This window comes from Phaenicophaeus curvirostris, chromosome 1 (genome assembly GCF_032191515.1).
Source record: "Phaenicophaeus curvirostris isolate KB17595 chromosome 1, BPBGC_Pcur_1.0, whole genome shotgun sequence".
In the NCBI taxonomy this organism is placed as follows: domain Eukaryota; kingdom Metazoa; phylum Chordata; class Aves; order Cuculiformes; family Cuculidae; genus Phaenicophaeus; species Phaenicophaeus curvirostris.
The window spans coordinates 128,140,072-128,160,444 of NC_091392.1; the positions used below are offsets into that span (position 1 = coordinate 128,140,072).

A 20,373-nucleotide genomic window follows, 5' to 3' on the forward strand; every position below is an offset into this window, starting at 1 on the left:
AATTAATTTCACATAAGTTTATGAGCCTTTCAGCATCCATAAGTCTGATTTTTTTTTTAACTTTCTACTGTTGCTATGGTTTCTGGTAGTAACATTATTCTGGAGAAGCCAGTAGTATGTTTTTTCCGGATTTTCATTTGGGATAATATGGAAAGTTAGGAGCTTGTGATATACTGCATAAGCATTTTTATTGTAGAGATTAATATAGTAGAATGGTATGGATATGCAGTTGAATTCTACCTTTTAGTGTTTGTTACTCATGTTTACAAATTGCCTTCAAAGCATGTAAGCTTTTGCTTACTGGAAGGAGAAAGCTATGACTACAAATAGCATGTTGTGGTCTGATGGAAGCAAACTTTTTTAATCCCTGTGCTGGTTTCCTTGGAATCACTACTAGAATAAAAGCTTAGAGTGTTTTCTATTTTTTTTATATATATATATTTAAAACAACCTGTAAAACGCTAGGTAGGAAATTTTTTTTTCTAATCATTTTTGTTCATTTCCAAATGGTGGATTTTTTTGTGTTGATTTGTTTTGGTTTTTTTTAATGAAGAATAGGATCCAGCAGGAGTCCATAAACCAAACTACATACACAGCATATTGCAAAGGGTTTAGCTGATGACCTCCTGTTACTATTAACAAGGGGAACCTATTGAGATCAAGGATAAAGTAGTGTGAATACTTAGACAAGTATAACTTGATAGGGTCAAACCAGAATGGCATTTACAAGGGCAAATCATGTCATTCTAGCCTGTTAGACAACTTGTTAAAAGAATAAAGAAATAAATTATGATTTTGGAATTAAAGTGGACCCAAAGATCATAACTGATATGAATTTTCAAGAGACTCTTACAGCTTGTGTAAAGTATTGTTAAAGAAATAAACAGCCTTTTAAGAGAGAGTAGAGCAATAAATTGAAACTTAATAAGCCAAAATGATTCATAGAGGATGGCTTTTACTATGGTGAGAGGTGGAGTTCAAGACAGTTTATGGGGCAGTGTAATTGGAAAGATTTATGGTGAATGTGTTAGATTTTTTTATTTATTGACTGAGAGAACAATGGGTTGGAGAAATCTTGTGGCCAAATGAGTTATTAGTAAAAAAGATGGATGAGTGACTGGAGTTGTCCTAGTGTATTCCAAAGCAGTGATGGACTGGGCAGTGTGAGTCCAGATGATATTTAACTGTGATATCTGTTGCCCCAATCTCATGTACTCTGTGGAGAGGACAGCCTCAGCTTCTTTGAGGTTCATCCTTCCAGTCAAAATGTATCGCATTAAATCTAGTCATTTGATGTCTTTCTGTAATTCAAATTCACACCCCCAATTAGAGTGGACCTATATGACAGACATGGTGAGGCTTAGCAGTAACCTTTCAAGAAAATACAACTTAGATGGCCTTCACAGCAGCTCAGCTGAATGACCGTTCTGGTTACTGGGCTCCTCTTTCTTCCATTAGTTCCAACACAATTCCCTGGCACTTATGGCTCTCGGGGAGGACAGAGGAAAAGGCAGCAGTCAGTTACAAGTTGCTTCATCCTCTTGATGCTTGTGCTAAGTACTGATGGTGAATTGTGGACTGAAAATGAATACGACTGCACTCTCCTGGCTTTTGTATAGCAATGTTAGGCTGGATACAGGCTGTTGCTTCCGCGGTCCTATAGTTTAAAGGTCTTTCATTCACAGCAGGGAAATGTGCAAAAGCACTGGAGAGACAGTTTGGGTTATAAAAGCGAATCATACTCCAGCTGGATGGAGAGCAGCTTTCCATACTATGAAATCTTTTTAAGCATTTCTAAGTTGGTTCCTTTTCCTTATCGTGAAGAGACCAAAACCTTTATGATGAGGGAGGAGAAGGTACAGGATCCTTCCATATACCATCTCCCCAAAACCAAACAAGTGATCAGTGATGACAAAATCAGTAATTCCATCAACAATTATATGCAGAGGAGAATTGGAGAATCCAGGTCCAAAACTTGTATTCTATCTAGTTCCTCTGTTCTAGATCAGAGTGTTAAACATTGCTTGCTCTGGAAATGGCATTTTTCTGTATATTTTCTGAGTAACATTCCAACAGTGGGTCAGTGTTGTCTAACCGGAAAAGCTCACGCCTTTAAAAACACCTTTAAAAAATTCTCACCGAACTTTACTGATTAGGAAAGTCAGAAATGCTGGATCAAGGCTGAGATGATGCTTAATACTGTACATAATGTTCCGTCAGTTGCATTTATAAAAAGTCATTTTTATGTAGATGTTAGCGCATGGCTTGATTTCACTAGCGTATTGTACAGAGTTGTGACATTTAGATTTCTTGATGATAATACAGTACTGATTACAGTTTTGCAATCTGTACTGACAAGAGCAAGTCCTGATCAGCACCATCACTGCTGATTGTAGATACAATGGCAGCTATGAATGCTGTTGTTCATGCCTTTGCTTCTTTCCACAATCCTTACAAAAAAACATTGGAAAACTGACCTTCAGTATAGATTATTTAAGAGGAATCATTCCCTATTCCTCCTCACTTCTTTTGTTTTCTTTTTCCCTGTTTTCAGTGATGCCTTTACTTTACTTTCCACACATCTTTCATCCAGCTTTTCCTATTTACATCTTTTTGCCATGGCTATCTCTTCTTCATTTCATAAGGGTAAGGCACTTTTTCTTTTCTGTCCTGTCTTTGCTTTAGTTTACAATGCATAACAAACACAAATAGAAGTAGCTAGTAGAATACCTAGTGTATACATGGCTATTAAAGATTTTTTTAAATGAAAGGTTGAAATTGAGTGTGATGTGACAGAAAATCTTGCGCCAAAGCATTGAAAAAAGAAATCATTATAGTGTATTTCATTGTGCTATAAGAAATTTTAGTGACATGTACAGTTTGTATGTATGTGCTGTTTGTCGATGCTGTTCTTACAGACAGATGGTGTCTTTGCAGAGTTTAATGCATATATTTCGTTGTGATATCCTTACATGTTACAAACCAAAAATATTTAGCAATATGCTAGAATGGTTCTCTAATCTGAAAAAGAAAAAAAAGCCAAAAATACAAACCAGAAAATTGAGGAGCAATCACTGGCTGTCAGTGGAAAGTGCATGGTTATGTCACCCAAGACTTTGTCTCCAGTGTTGCTGTGCTTAAATCACAGGGATTAAATCTGTAGCAAAGTCTCATGTACCAACAATTGCTCTGGATTGAAAGTGGCTTTTTGAGCTTAGATTAAAATACTTCTAAAGCAACTAAGCTACACTGATAGTAAGTTCTCTTCTACCAACCAAAGAATAGTCCTTATGTAGAATTAGTTTGATTTCAAATGCTTAAATTCGTGCCTTGTTGCATAACTTGACTTTTTAGGTTAAGTTTTCCTTTTTAATTTCACAAAGAACTGCTATGTCTGAGGGCCAGTGCAATAACAGACACATCTAGCACATAAAATAGCTTAATGGACCAAAACCTAATGCTTCTAGAGAATTACTGAGTTATTCTAATCAATTATTGGTATTGAATTATTTCCACAAGTCAATTTTAATCCCAAGTCTTTTAAATATATATATATATACACACACATACATAGAGTTTGGAATCCTGCAATCCAAAACCAAGTTTTGCATATCAGAATTAGGCTAGCTTTGAAATTATCTCACACTTGAAATCATGGGGATTTAAGCTGAGTGATTTAAAGAATAAGCCACAAGGAAATAAAATTAATATATATACTTGAAAAGCATCATTTAATCCTCATGAGAAGCAGTTTCTGTACTTTGCAAAAAGACTGAGCTGCACAGGCATTTCCGACACAGAGCCAAGCAGACACATCTTTCCAATATTTTTCCTGGCTCTTTACACATTTTGCATAGTATTTATGAAAGCAGTTAATAATTTTCATCAGTGCTAACGTAAGGCACATATGCCTTCATTAATTCCTGCTGAAACATATAGTGTTGGTATGAATTTTCTTAAGAGATTCCCTGAAGGCCAGTTAATGTGAGTCCATTTTTCAGCATTTCTTCAGACTTCTATCTTCAGAGCATTTGCTGGTGAATCATGGGGAGCTGGCTGAACCCATGTTATTAGCTGTACTGTCTTTCTGTCCCTCCTTCCAGAGCTGGTGCTAACTTGCCTGTAAGGGTAGTTAAAAATACCCTACTTGAAAATATCTAATAAACAAGTAAAAAAAATCTCCGGTGTATCATGTGTCCTTGAGTTGTATTTGCAGTTGTTCTAGAGCTGTTACGTGCTTGTATTTGTTAGCAGAGCTGATCACTGTGCCTCTGGAAGAAAAAGTGATCTAATAAGATTTGGCCCATACTAAGGAAAAAAGATAGAGAGTATTTCCAGTAAAAGGTTATAGAGTGCAGCAGGTTTGTCTTTAAGTCACTGTGAGGCATTATAATTATTTTGCCTGAAGACACAGAGTAAAAGTTGGAAAAAGAAAATACTGGTAAATATAAGGGTTGGAGGACAAAATGTGACTTATGAAATGAAGATGGAAATCTACCTAAGCCAGTTATTTCCTTCTATGCTACTGTTCATGCTCATTTTAATAGAGTAAAGCAAAGGAGCAGAATTGTCCAACTGGGTTAGGTTGTAATATTTACATCAGTGAAACAAAATCACCCATAAACACAGCTGTGAATTGTAAATATTGTAATCATGGATGTGTTAATGGTCCGTTATATAAATTAATTAGGTCTCTTGCCCTGGAGGGTCCAGAAAAAGGTAGTAAAAGAAATTTAAATCGTTATCCAAGTGTGACAAGTTGAGATGCCTGAAAACAGCATATCCATTTCTTCTAGCTCAGTTTTCCTGACCTTTCAGTTCTTTCTTGGCATCTTCTGAATTGTTAAAAATAAAATCCTTATGAGGGCACTGGCAAGTGGTTTGCAACGCTCATTATGGAAGCTTTCTACATTCGGCTATTAAAGCAATAAAGGTCAGGGTTGAAATGGGAAAAGATAATCATGTACTTTAGGAAAGGTGGCTGTCCAGTGACTATCCTGGGAAGTCAGGTGAGCTAAGGTGTTTCCCTCCAAAGCAAAGAATCAGGTGTACAGGCGTCACTGGCACATCGCTGTTACACTCCTGAACACACTAACCATGCAGTCAGGGAGCCCTCCTGGTGAAAGGGTGTTACACAAACCTTCAAAAAGCATTTACAGTTCATTATGGGTGAGATTCTGTGCCCCTGACCCTGGCTGGAAGCACAGCTGTATTCCTTGAACAGTATGATGCTTTTCAGCATGGAGACAGTAGCAGAATCCAAGCGCTTGAAGTAGTTGAAATAATTGAGTTCTGAAAATGCCCAGTAATATAAGAATTATAGTTCGAGTTGTTTTTTAATTAGTGCTGTATATTGGATGACCTTAATTGACATCGAAGCAGAAGATTTTGTCTGCAGTGTCTCCATCTCATTTGATAGCTTTCAAGATTATTGTGTTTAAAGACAGCATGTATATACCATTTCACCTGCCTACTGCCAATCTTTTAAATGTATTGAAGATGATTATGAAATGAAATCTATCTCTGTGGCTTTTGTGACCTTATCTTCTTCAAATTAATTGAACACCACCTTTGCTTCATTTCTTCCAGCCCTGCTGTATTTCTCTTCTATGAAACCTCACCATTAACATTCTGAATGTCTTGATTCTGCTATTATCCATCACCTTCCATTTTGGTTTTCTAAAGGTGAAATCTTTCAGCTAATTTTAAAAGTTTTCTGTCATCATTATGTATAAATGACTTTGCCCAAAGATTAAAAAACCTAAACGTAAGATGAAGTTAAGGCCTAGCCACCTTTTATTCCAGAATAGTAAGTGCAGGGGGCAAAAGCGGTGAGAAAAGAAGCAAAACCTTTTAACTTTTTCTTTTATTTTTGGAGGGGGGAAGGATTGAAGTTATTTTGCAGGAACGTGCAAGTCTAATGAGCTGAGAGAGGACTTTTTCCTTGCATAATTGTTTTCCTGGATCTGGACATTTTTATTTTTTTTTTTAACACCATCATCATCCTTTAAATAACATGTCTCCAAATAAACATAGCAATGGGGAAAAACATCCTATTCTTAACTGGCTTGGAAGGATACCAGGGAATAATTCTTGCACAGCTAACATTTTTCATATTCATTAAATATGTCAGCCAGACATTTTATTATGTGTACTATATTAGTATATTAGAATTACTCTGATATCTTTCTTCTCATCTCATTAATTACTTAATGAATTACTGCCTTGGTCAGTCAGACAGTAATAGCGATGAATGCATTTGTTTATTTGTAGAACAAGTATCAACTATTTTTTAAATAGGGAGTGGCACTGTTAACTGATGGGTGCTCTCAGTGTTCTATGCGTATGAGAGAACCTTCCTTACTGTTTGTTATTACTAGACATAGAGAAACCTGGGCCATTGCAGAGTTCGGGTCTGTTGGATGCCAATGCTGCCTTACTGGCAATTAGCATGGCTGTGAATACAGTAGACCAACTTTATTTTTAATGGTTTCCCATTTGGTTCAGCTCAGGAAGGGTTTACATTTTGTTTTGTATGTAAATTCAAGTTACAGAAATGCCAACTGGACTCGATGATCCAGTGGGTCTCTTCCAACTTGGTTATTCTATGATTCTATGAAAATTCCCGCATTTAATGACCTCTGTGAGTATAATATAGTCACACGCATATAACCTTGCTTTCCATCAGCAAAAAATAATCAAATAACCAATATGAGTGAATCCATTACTACAGTGTAGATGACAGTAAGGCAGAGGTCTCTTGAGTGGTTCTGTTCCTCGTTTTACCTGTTACCAGTTTACTAGATGGGAATTTTCCTGAACGAATACCTCATAGGTGGTAGGAAGGTTACAATCACCTCACAGACCATGGAAGGTTGTGTTGACTGGATTTGGAAGTGAGAACCATATGTGAGTAAGGAGAACAAATCTGGGGAGGGAGGTTGGGAGGAAGAAGAGAAAGGGAATTATGGAAATACTGGAAATGGATTTACTATTTTAGCATTGTACCAAGTGCTCTCCCTTACACTTGGAATAGTATTTCATTTATACTATCAGCTGAATGGCTGTGATTTCACTAGTCTAGTAGCAGATTCTACCTGTGGAGCCTTTCCAACCTTTGCTGTGCTCTTTTTTAAAAAATTCAGTGCAGGTATGGGCTACTTTAGTTTATTTTTCTAGCTATAAGAAATGCATTCTGAAGTGGGAAAGATTGAGGATTCCCGGTATTCTGGATAATAGAAGTTTTGCACAGAAATCTTCATCTTTCATGGTATTCATAAAATGCGTGGAACAGATTCTATGTGCAAGTGCTTATGGATCATAAGGGCACAAATTCATACTCTCTGTATATGGATACATTTTACAATTTAAACATGAATATCTGACTATTCTGATCAAACACAGAATTCTAGGTAATTATTAGTTTATTTAAGTAAAATAGACACGTGGAATTACTGCCTTCACTGTTTTTTATTTATTGTTTTCCACATTAGTGTGAATACTTAACTTTTGTAAGAACAGTGGAAGGGACAGTGACACTTGCCATAGAATCGACAACAGAGAGAGAGAGGGAAGTTGTGCACTGGAGCCTCCTTAGGCAAGATAACTTCATCCAGTTTGCTGCCCCCTAAAGCCATAGTCTGCTCTACCTCTCAGTTTTAGCAGCTTCTGTCAGTCTTCTGGTACTGATCCCGATCCTTCCTTCAGCGTGGGTGCTTGTGTGGCTGGGCACATGTTCTTGGAAAATGAGCTGGATGAAGGCTAGCTCAGAAAAAAAAAAGTAGTAAAACCAGTTACGTGGGAAAGAGTGGCTCAGACAAATGTAAGGGTTGCTTCAGCCTCGGCTTGTAGTCATGTATGTGAGCTTCACGTGTTTATAGATCAATGTATATTTTTGATGGCAATATATTGTTGCTGTGCAACTAAACAACATAACACAGTAGTGAAAATGAAGATAATGCATTAAAATACATCACTGATTTGCTGTGTGATCTTAAGCAAGTCAATCAGCTATCTTATGTGTCAGCTTCAAACTGGATATTGCTAGAAACCAGCTCTTACATTTGTATTTTTTTCCCCTAGAAAATAATTATTTACTTCCATTTCTCATCTTCTGAAACCCTGAGTTCTGTAGGACTCCAGATAGGTTTTGTGCAGACTTCTAATGTTAGCTCATTTTTACTTTAAAAGCAGCCTAGCCTCACCTGATATGTTGGATAATATGTTGCCAAATAACCATTGACAGACTTTGTGACCTACCCGCGGGTGTAGGTTGCAACAGTCAATAAAAAAGCAGTGAGAGAAATACCTGGTGGAGGACAGTGAGGTCACCGTTTATATATAGGAAGAGTTGCTCCAAAAATAGAGTAGCGTTTGGAGGTCAATAACCTTAGACTATTTCAGGGCTATTGAAAGAGGTCTCTTTTTTTCTTTCTTCTTTTTTTATCTTGCAAAGATGGAAAAATATTGCTGAATAAGGCATCTGATCCCATTTACTTCCTAGGTGGGAAATCATGAGTTCTTGGAATCAGTTTAAGTGTTCTTCAGAGCATCTAGTTTATTACATAGGCTCATTAGTTCATTTGTTTTTTCATTGTGTAATTTTGTACGATGCTTGTTATATGGCAACAAAGCTGGATACTCAGAGATTGTTATTCTGTAACAGTTTAGATAATGAAATGCCCGGTATATATGACTATTAGCTTAAAAGCTATTTCTTCCTACATGTGTGCAATGAAAAATAGTTTCTGAATAATGAAGATTATTCCAGTATTTGATTCATGTCTGAGAGTAATTTTACAGAATTTTAGTTTATCTTGTCTAAAGTACCTCCTGCATGTTTTTCTGACTAATTTCTGCTTAACGTTTGCAGTAGAGCATTTTTAAATGGAGGTGAGTGAAACTGGTATAACCCATAAAACCAGATGAATGATCTGAAGCCATTTGATTCAGGCATGTAATCACAAGCTGGGGTATTCCTTCAGCCTTCACATCGTTCTTTCATATAAACATGCTACCACATGGCTAGCTTCAGTAAACATTTCCCTAGTGCATTTCACTAACCGTGAAGACAATCAATACTACATTTAAGCGGACCTGTTTTTCCTGGGCTCTGTACAACTACAGGAGGAGTCTGTTGGAGCTTTTACTTACCCTAACACCTGGACTACTGTAGGGAGACATTTCTTTCACCTATAACTTCTGGAAACTATGCTGCCTCCAGCTGCAGGCATCCAGGAACCTGCAGATCACTTCCAGCTCAATCACTATCATTTTGTGCTCCCCTAAGAAACTACTGCAGACACGGTGCTGACAGTATAACTCTCGAGACAATGTGTGCACTGACATATGTCTCCAGTTATTTAGGAGAAAAAATTACTACCCCTTTAATAGCAAGATGGAAAATTTGAAACTGCTTATTCCATGCCATAGACCCATCTTGTCATTTAACTTTCACTGTGCTGAAAACAAAGCCAAAGGCTCCTCTGCACATTCCCCATCAGCTTTATTGTGTTTGAGATGGAAGGTTAATTGTGTTTGGCAAGGGTGACTGGATTACATCTGCTTTTGACTTGCAGGTTTTTTTAGTACCACGTCCTACTAAACGTGTGCAGAATACTGTGACACAACGGGGAAAATGGGATTTGATTTATTTGAAATTAGGGGGAAAAAAAAGTGATTCTTTTCCTTTGAGGACAATTGCCAGAAAAGCAAATCAATTCTGTTTTATTTTTAAGACTTGGAAGGTTTTGACTCTGTAATACCAATTGCTGAGAAGCTTAATCATCCAACTACAACCAGACCAAAAGCTACTGGCAGGCGACCACCCTCCCAGTCTCTCACGTCTGTAAGTTAATTTTCCTTTTGTTCTAAAATGATTTTTTTTCTCATTCCCTCCCCCTCTTATTTGTTCCCCTGTGGTTTTACTGCATTACACAGCCATTCCTTCACACGTACAGTAAGGCATGGAGTGGCAGCACAGGAATATTGGTGTCAAAAGGCTGCCAGTGTTTTTAATACTGATGTTTAAAGCATTCCCTCTCTTACAAGATTTGTACCCTCTTATTTGGGAGCTGCCAAGTATTCCTTGCCAACCATGACTGATGCCAGAAAATTCCTTTATAAAAATCTTTGGCGTACACTAGTTTGTGATTAAGTATTAAGGATTTTGAAAGCGTTTCCCAAAAGAAGAAAACGGTTTCTTGGTTTCTCTGTGGTATTTATCAGCTTGTGAGAACAAACAGACTGTTGTAGCCTTCAACAGCTTTCCTTGAGCTGTCTTATGTTTCTTCTTGTTAAGCTCACAACTGTAATTACAAGGGTGATTTAAATTTCAGTCTCTAATTTGTATCTTTAGACAAGTTGATCTCGTAAACCATACTTTGGAAACCACTTCTTAGTTTTTCAGCATCCTTTTTCTTTCGGATTTGCGATTTGTTTGTTTCCATGTGGTTTTGCATTCTGGAATACCAGAATGAGAGCAACTACTGATGGTTACCCATGTTCATGTTGCTGAAGAAAAACACATCGGAGGGAAGCAAAAATTATTTTTGTGAAACAAACAGAAATCGAAAGATTTCAAAATTGATTCTGTATGTAAATACAGAAACATAGAAGACAAGTTAAATGGTCTTTCTTCTCCTGTCAGATCTATGGGGAAAGGAACAAGGGATGGAAAGAATCATCCCTGTTGCACTGTTACAAAAAGGCTGTGCACAAGGCATCCCTGCAGTGCCCGTAGTGTGCACAGGCAGCAGCACAGATCCGCTGAAGAGCAGCAAAGTGCCTGGGTGGCAGAGCTGGCGTCCTCACAGCACAGTGCTCAGTGTCCTAGCCAAGTAAAGTACAGTTCTTCTCGTAAACAGGAAGGTCCTTCCATCTTACGATAAAATGCAATGCAAAGATGTAAATTAATGATGAATTCAACTTCAAGTATACCTTATTTCATAAAAGCTTTGAAAGCATTCTAGCCTAGAAAACAAGATGTGAAAAAGGGGATGAGGGAGAGTCCTGATTTTAAGTATTCTTACTTTCAAAGTGATAACAAAAAATAAAAAATAATCACATAAATACTTTTATTTTTTCTTTTTAAAATTATTGTACAATGAAAATACCTGCATTTTTTAACTCTCTTGGGATGTATATGTTTGTCTGCATAGTCATCCCTTTCAAGCCCTGATTTCTTTGACTCACCAAGTCCTGAAGAAGAGAAAGAGGAACATGTTTCCATTACACACAAAACTGTTGACATGTCAAGGAAATCAAGAACTGTTACAATATCACAAGTAAGTTAATTGGAATATCTCTATTTAATCTTATCATACCCATCTTCATTTTTGAAAACAGTATTCAAAAATTTATTTCTAAAACTTAATTCAACAATCACCTGATAACTGGTCCTTTACAGAAGCTTAAAATTATAAGGGTTACTAAAAGTTTGTTCTATGTTTGAAATGCAAGTCTAACATGAATCGCACAGTTAAAATGTCTCCATAACCATACTGTGAAAAAATCCTTCTAGTGTAAATACATTTCATGGAATTGGAAAAGCTGCAGAAATAGATTTTAGAAACTAAGGCCCTTTTTTGCAGCTGTTAATTAAGTTTATGTCAGAAGAGTCTGTGAGCAGAGAAAATACAATTCTGACACACCTCAATAGTATGTGAGTTTAAATTTGCAAGTATAATCACTTTTTATACTTGTATAATTGTGTTCATTTCTAGACTTGTGCTTTCTTACTGTATAGTGGTAGAAAACTATAGGGTAATCAAATATATGATTATGCCAATTGGGCTTTAGAGGTTGGAGCTATTTTTTAGTACATAAGGATACATTTAATAATACAAATATTACATTCTAATACTATAACAAAAATATTTAAAAGATGAAGTCGTGCACTTCTGTGATTAAGGATAATGTTTTGCTATATAGCTCCCTCTTCTGGGAGTACTTGCAATAAGGAATGCTCTTTGGCAAACATTCCTAAACTGTATGCTGGTATGCCAACCATGTAGATGTTGTTCCTGTAAAACAAGATGACTGCTATCAGAAGGTAGCTGCTTAAGGCTTTAATGTTGATAGCCAGTTAAACTCTGGAACGGGGTGTTCAGTGTGGATGACTCCTGTTCTGCCTTGCTTGCTTGCTCCAGGTTTGAACTCAGCTCCACATCTCATTTCAGTCCAAAGGAAATTTGCATCTACTAATATAAGGATTATTATCCATGAAAGCTCTCTTTATACGTACACATTACTCACACATGCATACACACATATATAAAATGTTAAAATAATATTATTAAGGTCATGAAGACAAACATTCAAGCTACTGGAGCGATTCAGCTTTCTTGTGATTAGGATGCCATTTTTATTTCTTTGATCGCACACACTTTTTTTCATGTGATGCTTGCCCAGGACAAGTTCTGTGCTCAATTATAGTCATGTAGTGGGAAAGACTGCTTTCTGCAGAACTTGATGCATCCTGCTCTTCCTTCTCCATTACACTTCCTTCTAATTTTCATCTGACCACTGGCTTCTCTCTCTATTACTTTGTCCAGCGAATGCCACCACCCCAGTCCCCAAGTCCTCACTTACAATGTCTTCTTCCACCTCCATACCATTTTTATCTCAATATCTTACCCTATTTGCCATCTAACTTCAGTATCTCTTTTCCCAAGACAGCATTGGAGGGTTGTGTAGTGCTTTTTCTTACTCTTGGCCAAATCAGATCTTCTCATATTCCTGCTAGCTGGTGTATAGTGTACGTGTTAGCATTCCCCCAAAACAATGTGAAACGTTATTAAGGCTCATTTCACTTGCCATTACAATAACTGCATTGTACGTTATTCTGTGAAATCAGTGAAGTAGCTGGTCATGTATGGTGGGTGGACTTCATATTTTCTATACCTTGTCTAATAAGTAGATTGCAAATCAAGAAGCATGGGATCCTTCTGAGCTAGCCACATGGCTCCAGGATAACTAGGTTGATGCTGCATTTTTCTCTGAAGTTCCTGGAGGAATCAAGAACCATTGATAGTTATAGGGATTCAATAAAGCTTCAGTGAACAGAGGACAGTACAGCATATTTATTTCTTATTAATATATTATCATTTTGAAGTCATGGGATTTTGGTTTTATATCATACCAACAAACAAACTTAAGGAATATTTTACTATTTTCGTCATGCTAAGGGCAACGTTTAACGCATTATTTTAAAAAACTGTTGGATGTTGAAGATCCCTTCAATAAAGATCATCCCTTTGTTGAAGATCGTAAAGTTAATCTGCAAAAACATACAACTTGTGTTCTAGGCCATGCAGTTTTTGCTCTGCAGGAGATGTCCATGGGTGTAGATACGTTCTCACAAACTTCTGAGAGAAACACTGAGCATCTTTCCCTGGTTCATTTCACTACTAGGTCTGATATCTTGGGAACACTTGTTGCTCACTGGTGGTAGCAGCTGTGGAAAGTCTTGCTAAAGCTGTCTGACCTTCTGCATCCCAACTAGACCCCCTCTTGTACACTTGTACAAAGATAATGACTAATCGTCATATTTATCATGCTCAAGCCGAAACTGTCCGTATTTGACGATGGACTTCCAACATTACTGAAGAGCAGCAAAATACATAGTATTTGATAGAGGTCTAACTTTCACAAAGCATTCTCCAGACATTGAATCTTATTCTTTTTGTGGCAGGTGTCTGATAATAAAACTTCCTTGCCTCCAAAACCAGGAGGTTTGGCTAGCGGCAGTAACGTACAACCATCACTATCCCCTTCACTATCACCTGGATTTCACTCGATCGCTATGGGAACAACAGGCCACAGGTCAAATTCCCCATCCCTGTTTGGTACTGAAGGAAAGCCAAAGACTGAGCATTTGAGCCAAGGTCAAACTGCCTTGGAGGAGCTGAGAACACAAATTAGAGAGCTTAGAACCATCATTGAAACCATGAAAGACCAGCAAAAGTAAGTACTCTGTATCATAACTCTAAGGTGGGATGCATCCATTCATGCATGGTGGTGGCAGTTTCTTTTTGAGTTTGCTTTCATGTATGTTACTCTGCACATTTTCCCGTTGTGTTTCTGAGGGATTTTAATATACTTTCCTGGCAGAACACAATCAGGTGTGAGAAGCTCAGAAAAAAAGATTGGCACTATCTGCAACGCCTTTTTTCCCTGTGTTATGACATAAACAGATGTTTACTGGGTGTTGAAAAAGTTAAGTTAGTGAATAAGACTCTCATGTTATTTAATCTGCCAATAACTAGTTAGGGATTTATATGCATTGATCTTAAAAAGGGGCACATTTGTTCTAGTTGTGGTGCAAATTACCACAAATTCATAAAATTGTTAAATTAATTTATTGTTTGACTGATAAACGTTTTCCCAGGAAACTCCTGTCACGAAAGAAGTAGTTGAATTGTGATTAGGACATTTGAAGACCTTTGTGTTTATGACTGAGTCTTGTTACTGTTTTAGCATTGGGCATCTTTATTTTCTTTAAGCTGCTCATTTATTAGAAGAAACTGGGGCTGGTGTGTAGCTTTTGCTGTTCCTGAGAATATTTAAAGTTTTGGATCCTAAACCTTCATTTACATTGTCAGTTGCGTGTAGCTCAGGAAGGAAAAAAAGAAAAAAAATAGGAAAAGCAGTGTGCAGAGAATATGGCAAAACAAAGATGTGCAGGGAGTTTGGGAGAGGATGATGGGGGATGAGGGGGTAGTAATACTTTACCATGGATCTAGCTGGTGAGCCCCACTATTTCACCTCTTGGGCTGGCCCCTACTCCTCTGGTCTCCCTGGACCTTCTTGAAAGGGCTGATTCCACCTACTGTTTTTTGTCTGAAGGTGAGATCAGTTGGTGGGAACATGACAATTTGTCTGCTCCTTACAGCTATGTTCCCCTTCCTGGCAAAGAAGGATGGCAGCAAATTTGGGATCATTAAGTCTTATAAATGAAGTTGAAGGTGTGGAGGATACTATCCATTTTAGAGAGTCTTCTCTGTAGTATAGCATATAGTATACAAGAGTATACAGATATTAATTAGTTCTTCAGATAAAAAACGGTATGTAGTGAAGCAGGGAGGTGCAAGAGGTGAACTTCTGTATTTTAACGGTTTCCATTCCATACTTTTTTTTGTATTCTTTTAACAGAAAAGAGATTAAACAGTTGCTGTCTGAGCTGGATGAAGAAAAGAAGATCCGTCTACGATTGCAGGTACTTAAATTATTTATAATGTTATGGAAGTATTGACATGTTTGATTTAGACTCAGTTGTGGGACATAAAACTGCTAAGATGCTTAGATTCCAGTGTATCAAAAAATACTAACATTTCTGAGAGGAATATACCTGCTCTTTTCACAGTGTTGCCAGTCTGTGTCGTATCTATTGCTATACTGAGTTCTTATTGAAAAGCCTTATAATAATCTAAAAATTTATCAGCACAAGTGGACAAATTAAAAAAATAAAAAACCAAACCAAACAAACAACCTAAACACAATATAACATCAAACTGTGAAATTTTTAGTCTTGGTTTTAATGGTTTGATTTTGTCACAAATGAATCTGTGTCTTTTTAAATGCTTTGCTCTCTCTCAAAGCTTTGTATTTTGTGGTAAGCTTGTTTTAGTGTTGATATGCTTGGAATATCTAGCAAGATTTTTATGTCTACTTTACTGACTGTACTCGGATTGTCCTTACTAACGCATCCTAAGCAATGTAAAAGAAAGTGCTCTGAGTGTGAGCCCAATTACTGCTACTGTAGTTTGTCTAGTACCTCATCTCTAGATATTGTCATATACCTAGACAGCTGTAGATGTTGTCATGCTGGCTTAGTCATTTGCCAGGGAGCTCGCTGCTCTCCTTGCGTTGAGAGTCACGGTGCTGAGCTTTTGCTGGGATCATTGACTGTGCTGCTTCAATATGGAATGGTGTTGACACTGCTTTTCTGGGTTTTAGAGAGTGATTTGGATTAATACCATGCTTTGGATTAATACCATGCTTTAACTTGTTCAGTCCTGGATTGGTCAGGCAGTTGTACTAGATCATCATTGTAGGTCCCTTGCAACTCAAATAATCCTATCCTATCCTATCCTATCCTATCCTATCCTATCCTATCCTATCCTATCCTATCCTATCCTATCCTATCCTATGTATGTGATAAGCGGCTTAGTATTGATTGTATTCTATATTTTTATGGTATAGGTCAGTGGTACTTTGTACTGGGGATAGAAAACCAAATGTTAATTTCACTGGACTGTTCCTGCTCATTAAAGCACTTGAGAACGTGGCAAAGTGTGGCAGAACTGCGGACCATCAATGTCTATGCTTCAGGGCTGCTTAAAGGGCTTTATGCATGCAACAACATAGGAGTATGGTTTCTAGTAACACACAATTCATGTTCAGCTAAAATTTAAATTTATTCAGATAGTATCAGTGAACGTTGTTTATAATGGTTATTGATTTAGTCTAACAGGCCAGACTATTCAGAGGTCTGCATTCTACCTCCAAGGATGGCTTTACATTTTCATACAGAGAACTGCACTGACAGTTTTAAAATTATGATCTTATAGCTGAATATTTTGACTCCAGTTCAAATGTTGCTTATACTGGTAAATGTCCAGATGCTGCCAAGGTGGCGTTCTTGGCTTTATGTGAAGACGAGAGTTCAACATACAAAAATTGCATTACTTTAAGAGTGCTGATAATCATAAAGTAGTACAGCTCTCAGCACACGTATTAAAAAAGACTGCCTTGATGGTGGTGCACTTGAGCGCTGTGGGTGTGTTTGAATAAATCTAGTAGCACTGCCTATGGGTTTCCAGTGTCTGGAAAGAGAGGCCAAGTGTACAATTAGAGCTGATGATGGTTTCAGCCACATCCTTTTACCATACAGCTGTACGTACTATCAGAGCCTTTAAGTTGCCTGGACACAGGCTTGATGGGCGTAGGAGGCAACCACCATCCCTACAACAAGAAATGATGGGTTTTGCTCCTGAGCCTACCAGTGCTCATAGTCAGCAGTTCGGTTCATTTGTGTTGGGGGTAAGTGCAGCAGCTGGTGCCTGGGCACAGAGCTCATTCTGCAAGGAATTCTTGGCAGCTAACTGTGTGGCTTGTAAAAGTTGTAATTTAAAGAGTTGGAAAGATCTTGTGGTACATTCAATGACTATACTTGTCAAGTTCTGAGGGGAGGATGCTGTGAGTGGTCGTCTTGTGCAGCTGAGAGGTCACATCAATTTGTGAAATCTGTGGAAACAGAAGTTGTATAAAACCCGTACTCAACACCTGTGGACAAGCAGCACCAACTGTGCGTCGATTTGTTAAAGCATGTAATTTAATCACAAATTTGCTTTGTTTTATTTTCAGATGGAAGTTAATGACATAAAGAAAGCTCTTCAATCAAAATGAATACTTGATAGGTGGAATGTTGCATTTTTCTTCATGACTGAGACTCAAATTTATGCCCCAGCCAAAATAACTTTGTGCCAAATAATTTAAGAATTGCCTCAACATCCCTTTATTTGAAGGATTAGCACAACAGTTTTTGATAGCACAACAAAAATACCAACAATGAGGAGATTTCCACCTGAAGCAGTGCTGTGAAGTACTGGTTGTGACTGGAATTGATCTTGTGCTAAAGGCTCTCTACTTCGAGATCCTAGGTGAAATGAAAACTCAGGCAGTTTAGTCCATAGTGGTACTATTTTGATGATATTTTTCCATAAATAAAGTGTATTTCAGATTATCTGTTTACAAGCTTTATGATTTTGACTTTTGGTTTTTAATTGTCTTTTGTCACAGATTTTAAACTGTTTGTACTGCATATAGCCAGGAGTGAATGTTACTGTTGGGCCTGGAGGGATTATTTTTGCTTCAAGATAGAACAGCCTACATTTTGTTATGGTTTTAAGTTCTGTTAAATATGCAATTTTATGTCCCCAAATCCCTGACAATTTAAACATGCCGTGTACAGTAATGTATTTACAAGAAGGAGACAAACCAACAGAAATCTGGTCTTTGCAATGATTTGTGCCTTTCTTTGCCACACACTGACTGGAGCCGGTTGCAAGCCAGGTCTCCCTAATGTAGCTACCACGATGACTCCTGTCCCTGGTGTCCAACAGAGGTCACCTTCTCAGTGTCCAGCTGCTCAGTCAGTAAAGCCAGGTTTGTGCAAGGTGGCAGGACAAAAGGGCGCAGCTGAGAGCAGCTTTGTCTTGAGCAGCTGTGGCTTTTTAGCTTTCCTGGTTTTGATAGGCCTCTCCCTCAACTTGAATGTTCATCTCCGCTTGATTTTCATTAGATGATTTAAACGCTCCTCCCCAATTTTGCACAGAGTGAACAGAATATGCATTATTAAAGCAAAAATAAATAAAAATAATCTATAAAACGTGAATAAAATGTTGTATTATTTCATGCACAATGTTCTCTATCGTGTGACATTGTTTCATTTGCTGTTTATGTGGTATTGTTGGCTACATTATGTTGTACACTTATAGACTGCTACAGTTTAGTACTGGTTTTGCAGCAGGACTTTCTTTTCATCTTTTTATTGAATGTGATGCTTACTTCATTTCTTCTAGTTTCTCTGTTTGCTTTTATCCTTTCAAAATAAGGTCTCTGTTTTTCTGTTTGTGATTTTGAATGTTCTTTACTAGCTGCAGCATGTTCTTTACACACCGTGTTGGCAATCTCTGAGTTTATAAAAAGCATTTAAATAACAGATATTTTTGCATAGCATGGAGTGAGTGGGTGAGTGATAGTGGTGATGGTTCGAAGTGACAGAAAACCCACACAAAGGATCTATTTGTCATCTCATCAAATGCTAGAGCTGGCTTCAGCCATCATATCCTGTATCACAGCTAACCACGCTGCCTGCCAGGAGCTGGGTGAAACGTAGCGTTCAGTTGGCTGGTCACATTCACACATGGTTGGCAGATTTCCCATAATCTTTATGATATTCACAGATCTATAAAGTACACACTCCACCATATCCCAGTCTTGCTTTATGAGTCTCAACTGGCAATACAGAACCTCACTGTTGGGATGATTACTGTAGCATCTGCTACTATAGAGTGATGTCTGAGATTGAAAGATGGGAGAGTGAAACTTGAGAATGTTTTTTGAAGACCCAAATACATTGCTTGATGTACTCAAAGAGAAGCACTAATAAAATATTTTATCACTGAAATGCTCTTATTTAACATTTCTAAATAACTGCATCAAAGTATTTTTGTATGAAGACCGATAGTCCCACTATGGTTTTCCAGCAATAAAGATTTCAAGATTACTTCCATGTTTTATGTGAGGTGAGTAGCAGAGTTAGGAGAACAGGATGAAATGAGAGATGAGGAATAAGAATTCTGTTTGGGTTTGTAGCCATATATTTGCAGCGTGTTTCCAGAAATGAACAGGTCTGGCTTCCTAATTGCATCCCTGGAAAGAGGTAAACAGTGGTAAATATTCATTCCTGAGGTCTACCTCAGAAATATAAGAAACATCTCAGAAATGTTCCAGTTTTTGCAAATGAAAGTCTGAATTGGGCACAGAGTTTCCTTTTATCAGATTACAATCTTTTTTTTTTTTTTTTTTAATCCTGTTGAGGTGATAACTTGTCATTTTACAAATCTGAGTTTGAAGTCCAACATGTCATGCTTTGTAAAAGAAGGTTAAATAACATTTTGTGAAAATGCTCTGAAAATTGATTATTCTGGGAGAAGAGAGTTTGTAGAAATACAAGCTCTTCTTGTAGCATTTCGTTGTAATAATAGAAAGTATTTCACCTAACACATGGGTTTTCACTTTTTAAAGAAGACCTCAATTATACTGCTTTTAAAAATGTTTGGGTTTGTATTTAAAGGAAAACAGAAAACGCTGGTGAGCTACAAAGTGAAAATGTGATGTGAAAATGATGAAATATTATTGTTTGAAGAGTTGTGTAAATTACTTCTCAATTATGTGCACACACCAGTCTTGTGGCAGACTTCTGTTCACATGCAGAAGTCAGGTGTGAAGCATCAGGCTGATGCCTTTAGATGATATTCAGATTTTTGACTGGAAAACATTTAGGTTATCAAGAAAACAGTTTTATGCTCTTTTTTCGTCTCTAAAACAAGGAAGTACTTCTTAATGTGAGGTCATAATACTTAGCATTTTTCTACACAGGTTCTACACAGAAATAAGATGGTAAATATTTGCAGAATCACAGAATCATTTAGGTTGGAAAAGACCTTTAAGATTATTGAGTCCAACCATAAGCTGAACACTGCCAGCTCCACCACTAAGCTATGTCCCCAAGTGCCTTATCTACACATCTTTTGAATACCTCCAGGGATGGTGACTCAACCACTTTTCTGGGCAGCCTGTTCCAGT

The 20,373-nt window shown here is 37.4% G+C and overlaps 1 protein-coding gene across 6 annotated transcripts in view; it reads left to right on the top strand.

Annotated features, from left to right (window-relative positions):
- SH3KBP1 (SH3 domain containing kinase binding protein 1) overlaps nucleotides 1-18,402 on the top strand; it is a 223,252-nt gene extending 204,850 nt beyond the window's left edge. For 4 of the 6 annotated variants that reach the window (XM_069874104.1, XM_069874111.1, XM_069874117.1 and 1 more), the window contains 5 exons: nucleotides 9,738-9,847; nucleotides 11,160-11,285; nucleotides 13,694-13,965; nucleotides 15,154-15,217; nucleotides 17,368-18,402. In XM_069874104.1, coding sequence (XP_069730205.1) covers nucleotides 9,738-9,847; nucleotides 11,160-11,285; nucleotides 13,694-13,965; nucleotides 15,154-15,217; nucleotides 17,368-17,409 — 614 coding nt within the window. In that variant the 3' untranslated portion in view covers nucleotides 17,410-18,402. The remainder of the gene's footprint in view (nucleotides 1-9,737; nucleotides 9,848-11,159; nucleotides 11,286-13,693; nucleotides 13,966-15,153; nucleotides 15,218-17,367) is intronic. The other 2 variants (XM_069874125.1, XM_069874143.1) reach the window with 1 other exon arrangement.
- The last annotated feature ends 1,971 nt before the right edge of the window (nucleotides 18,403-20,373 follow it).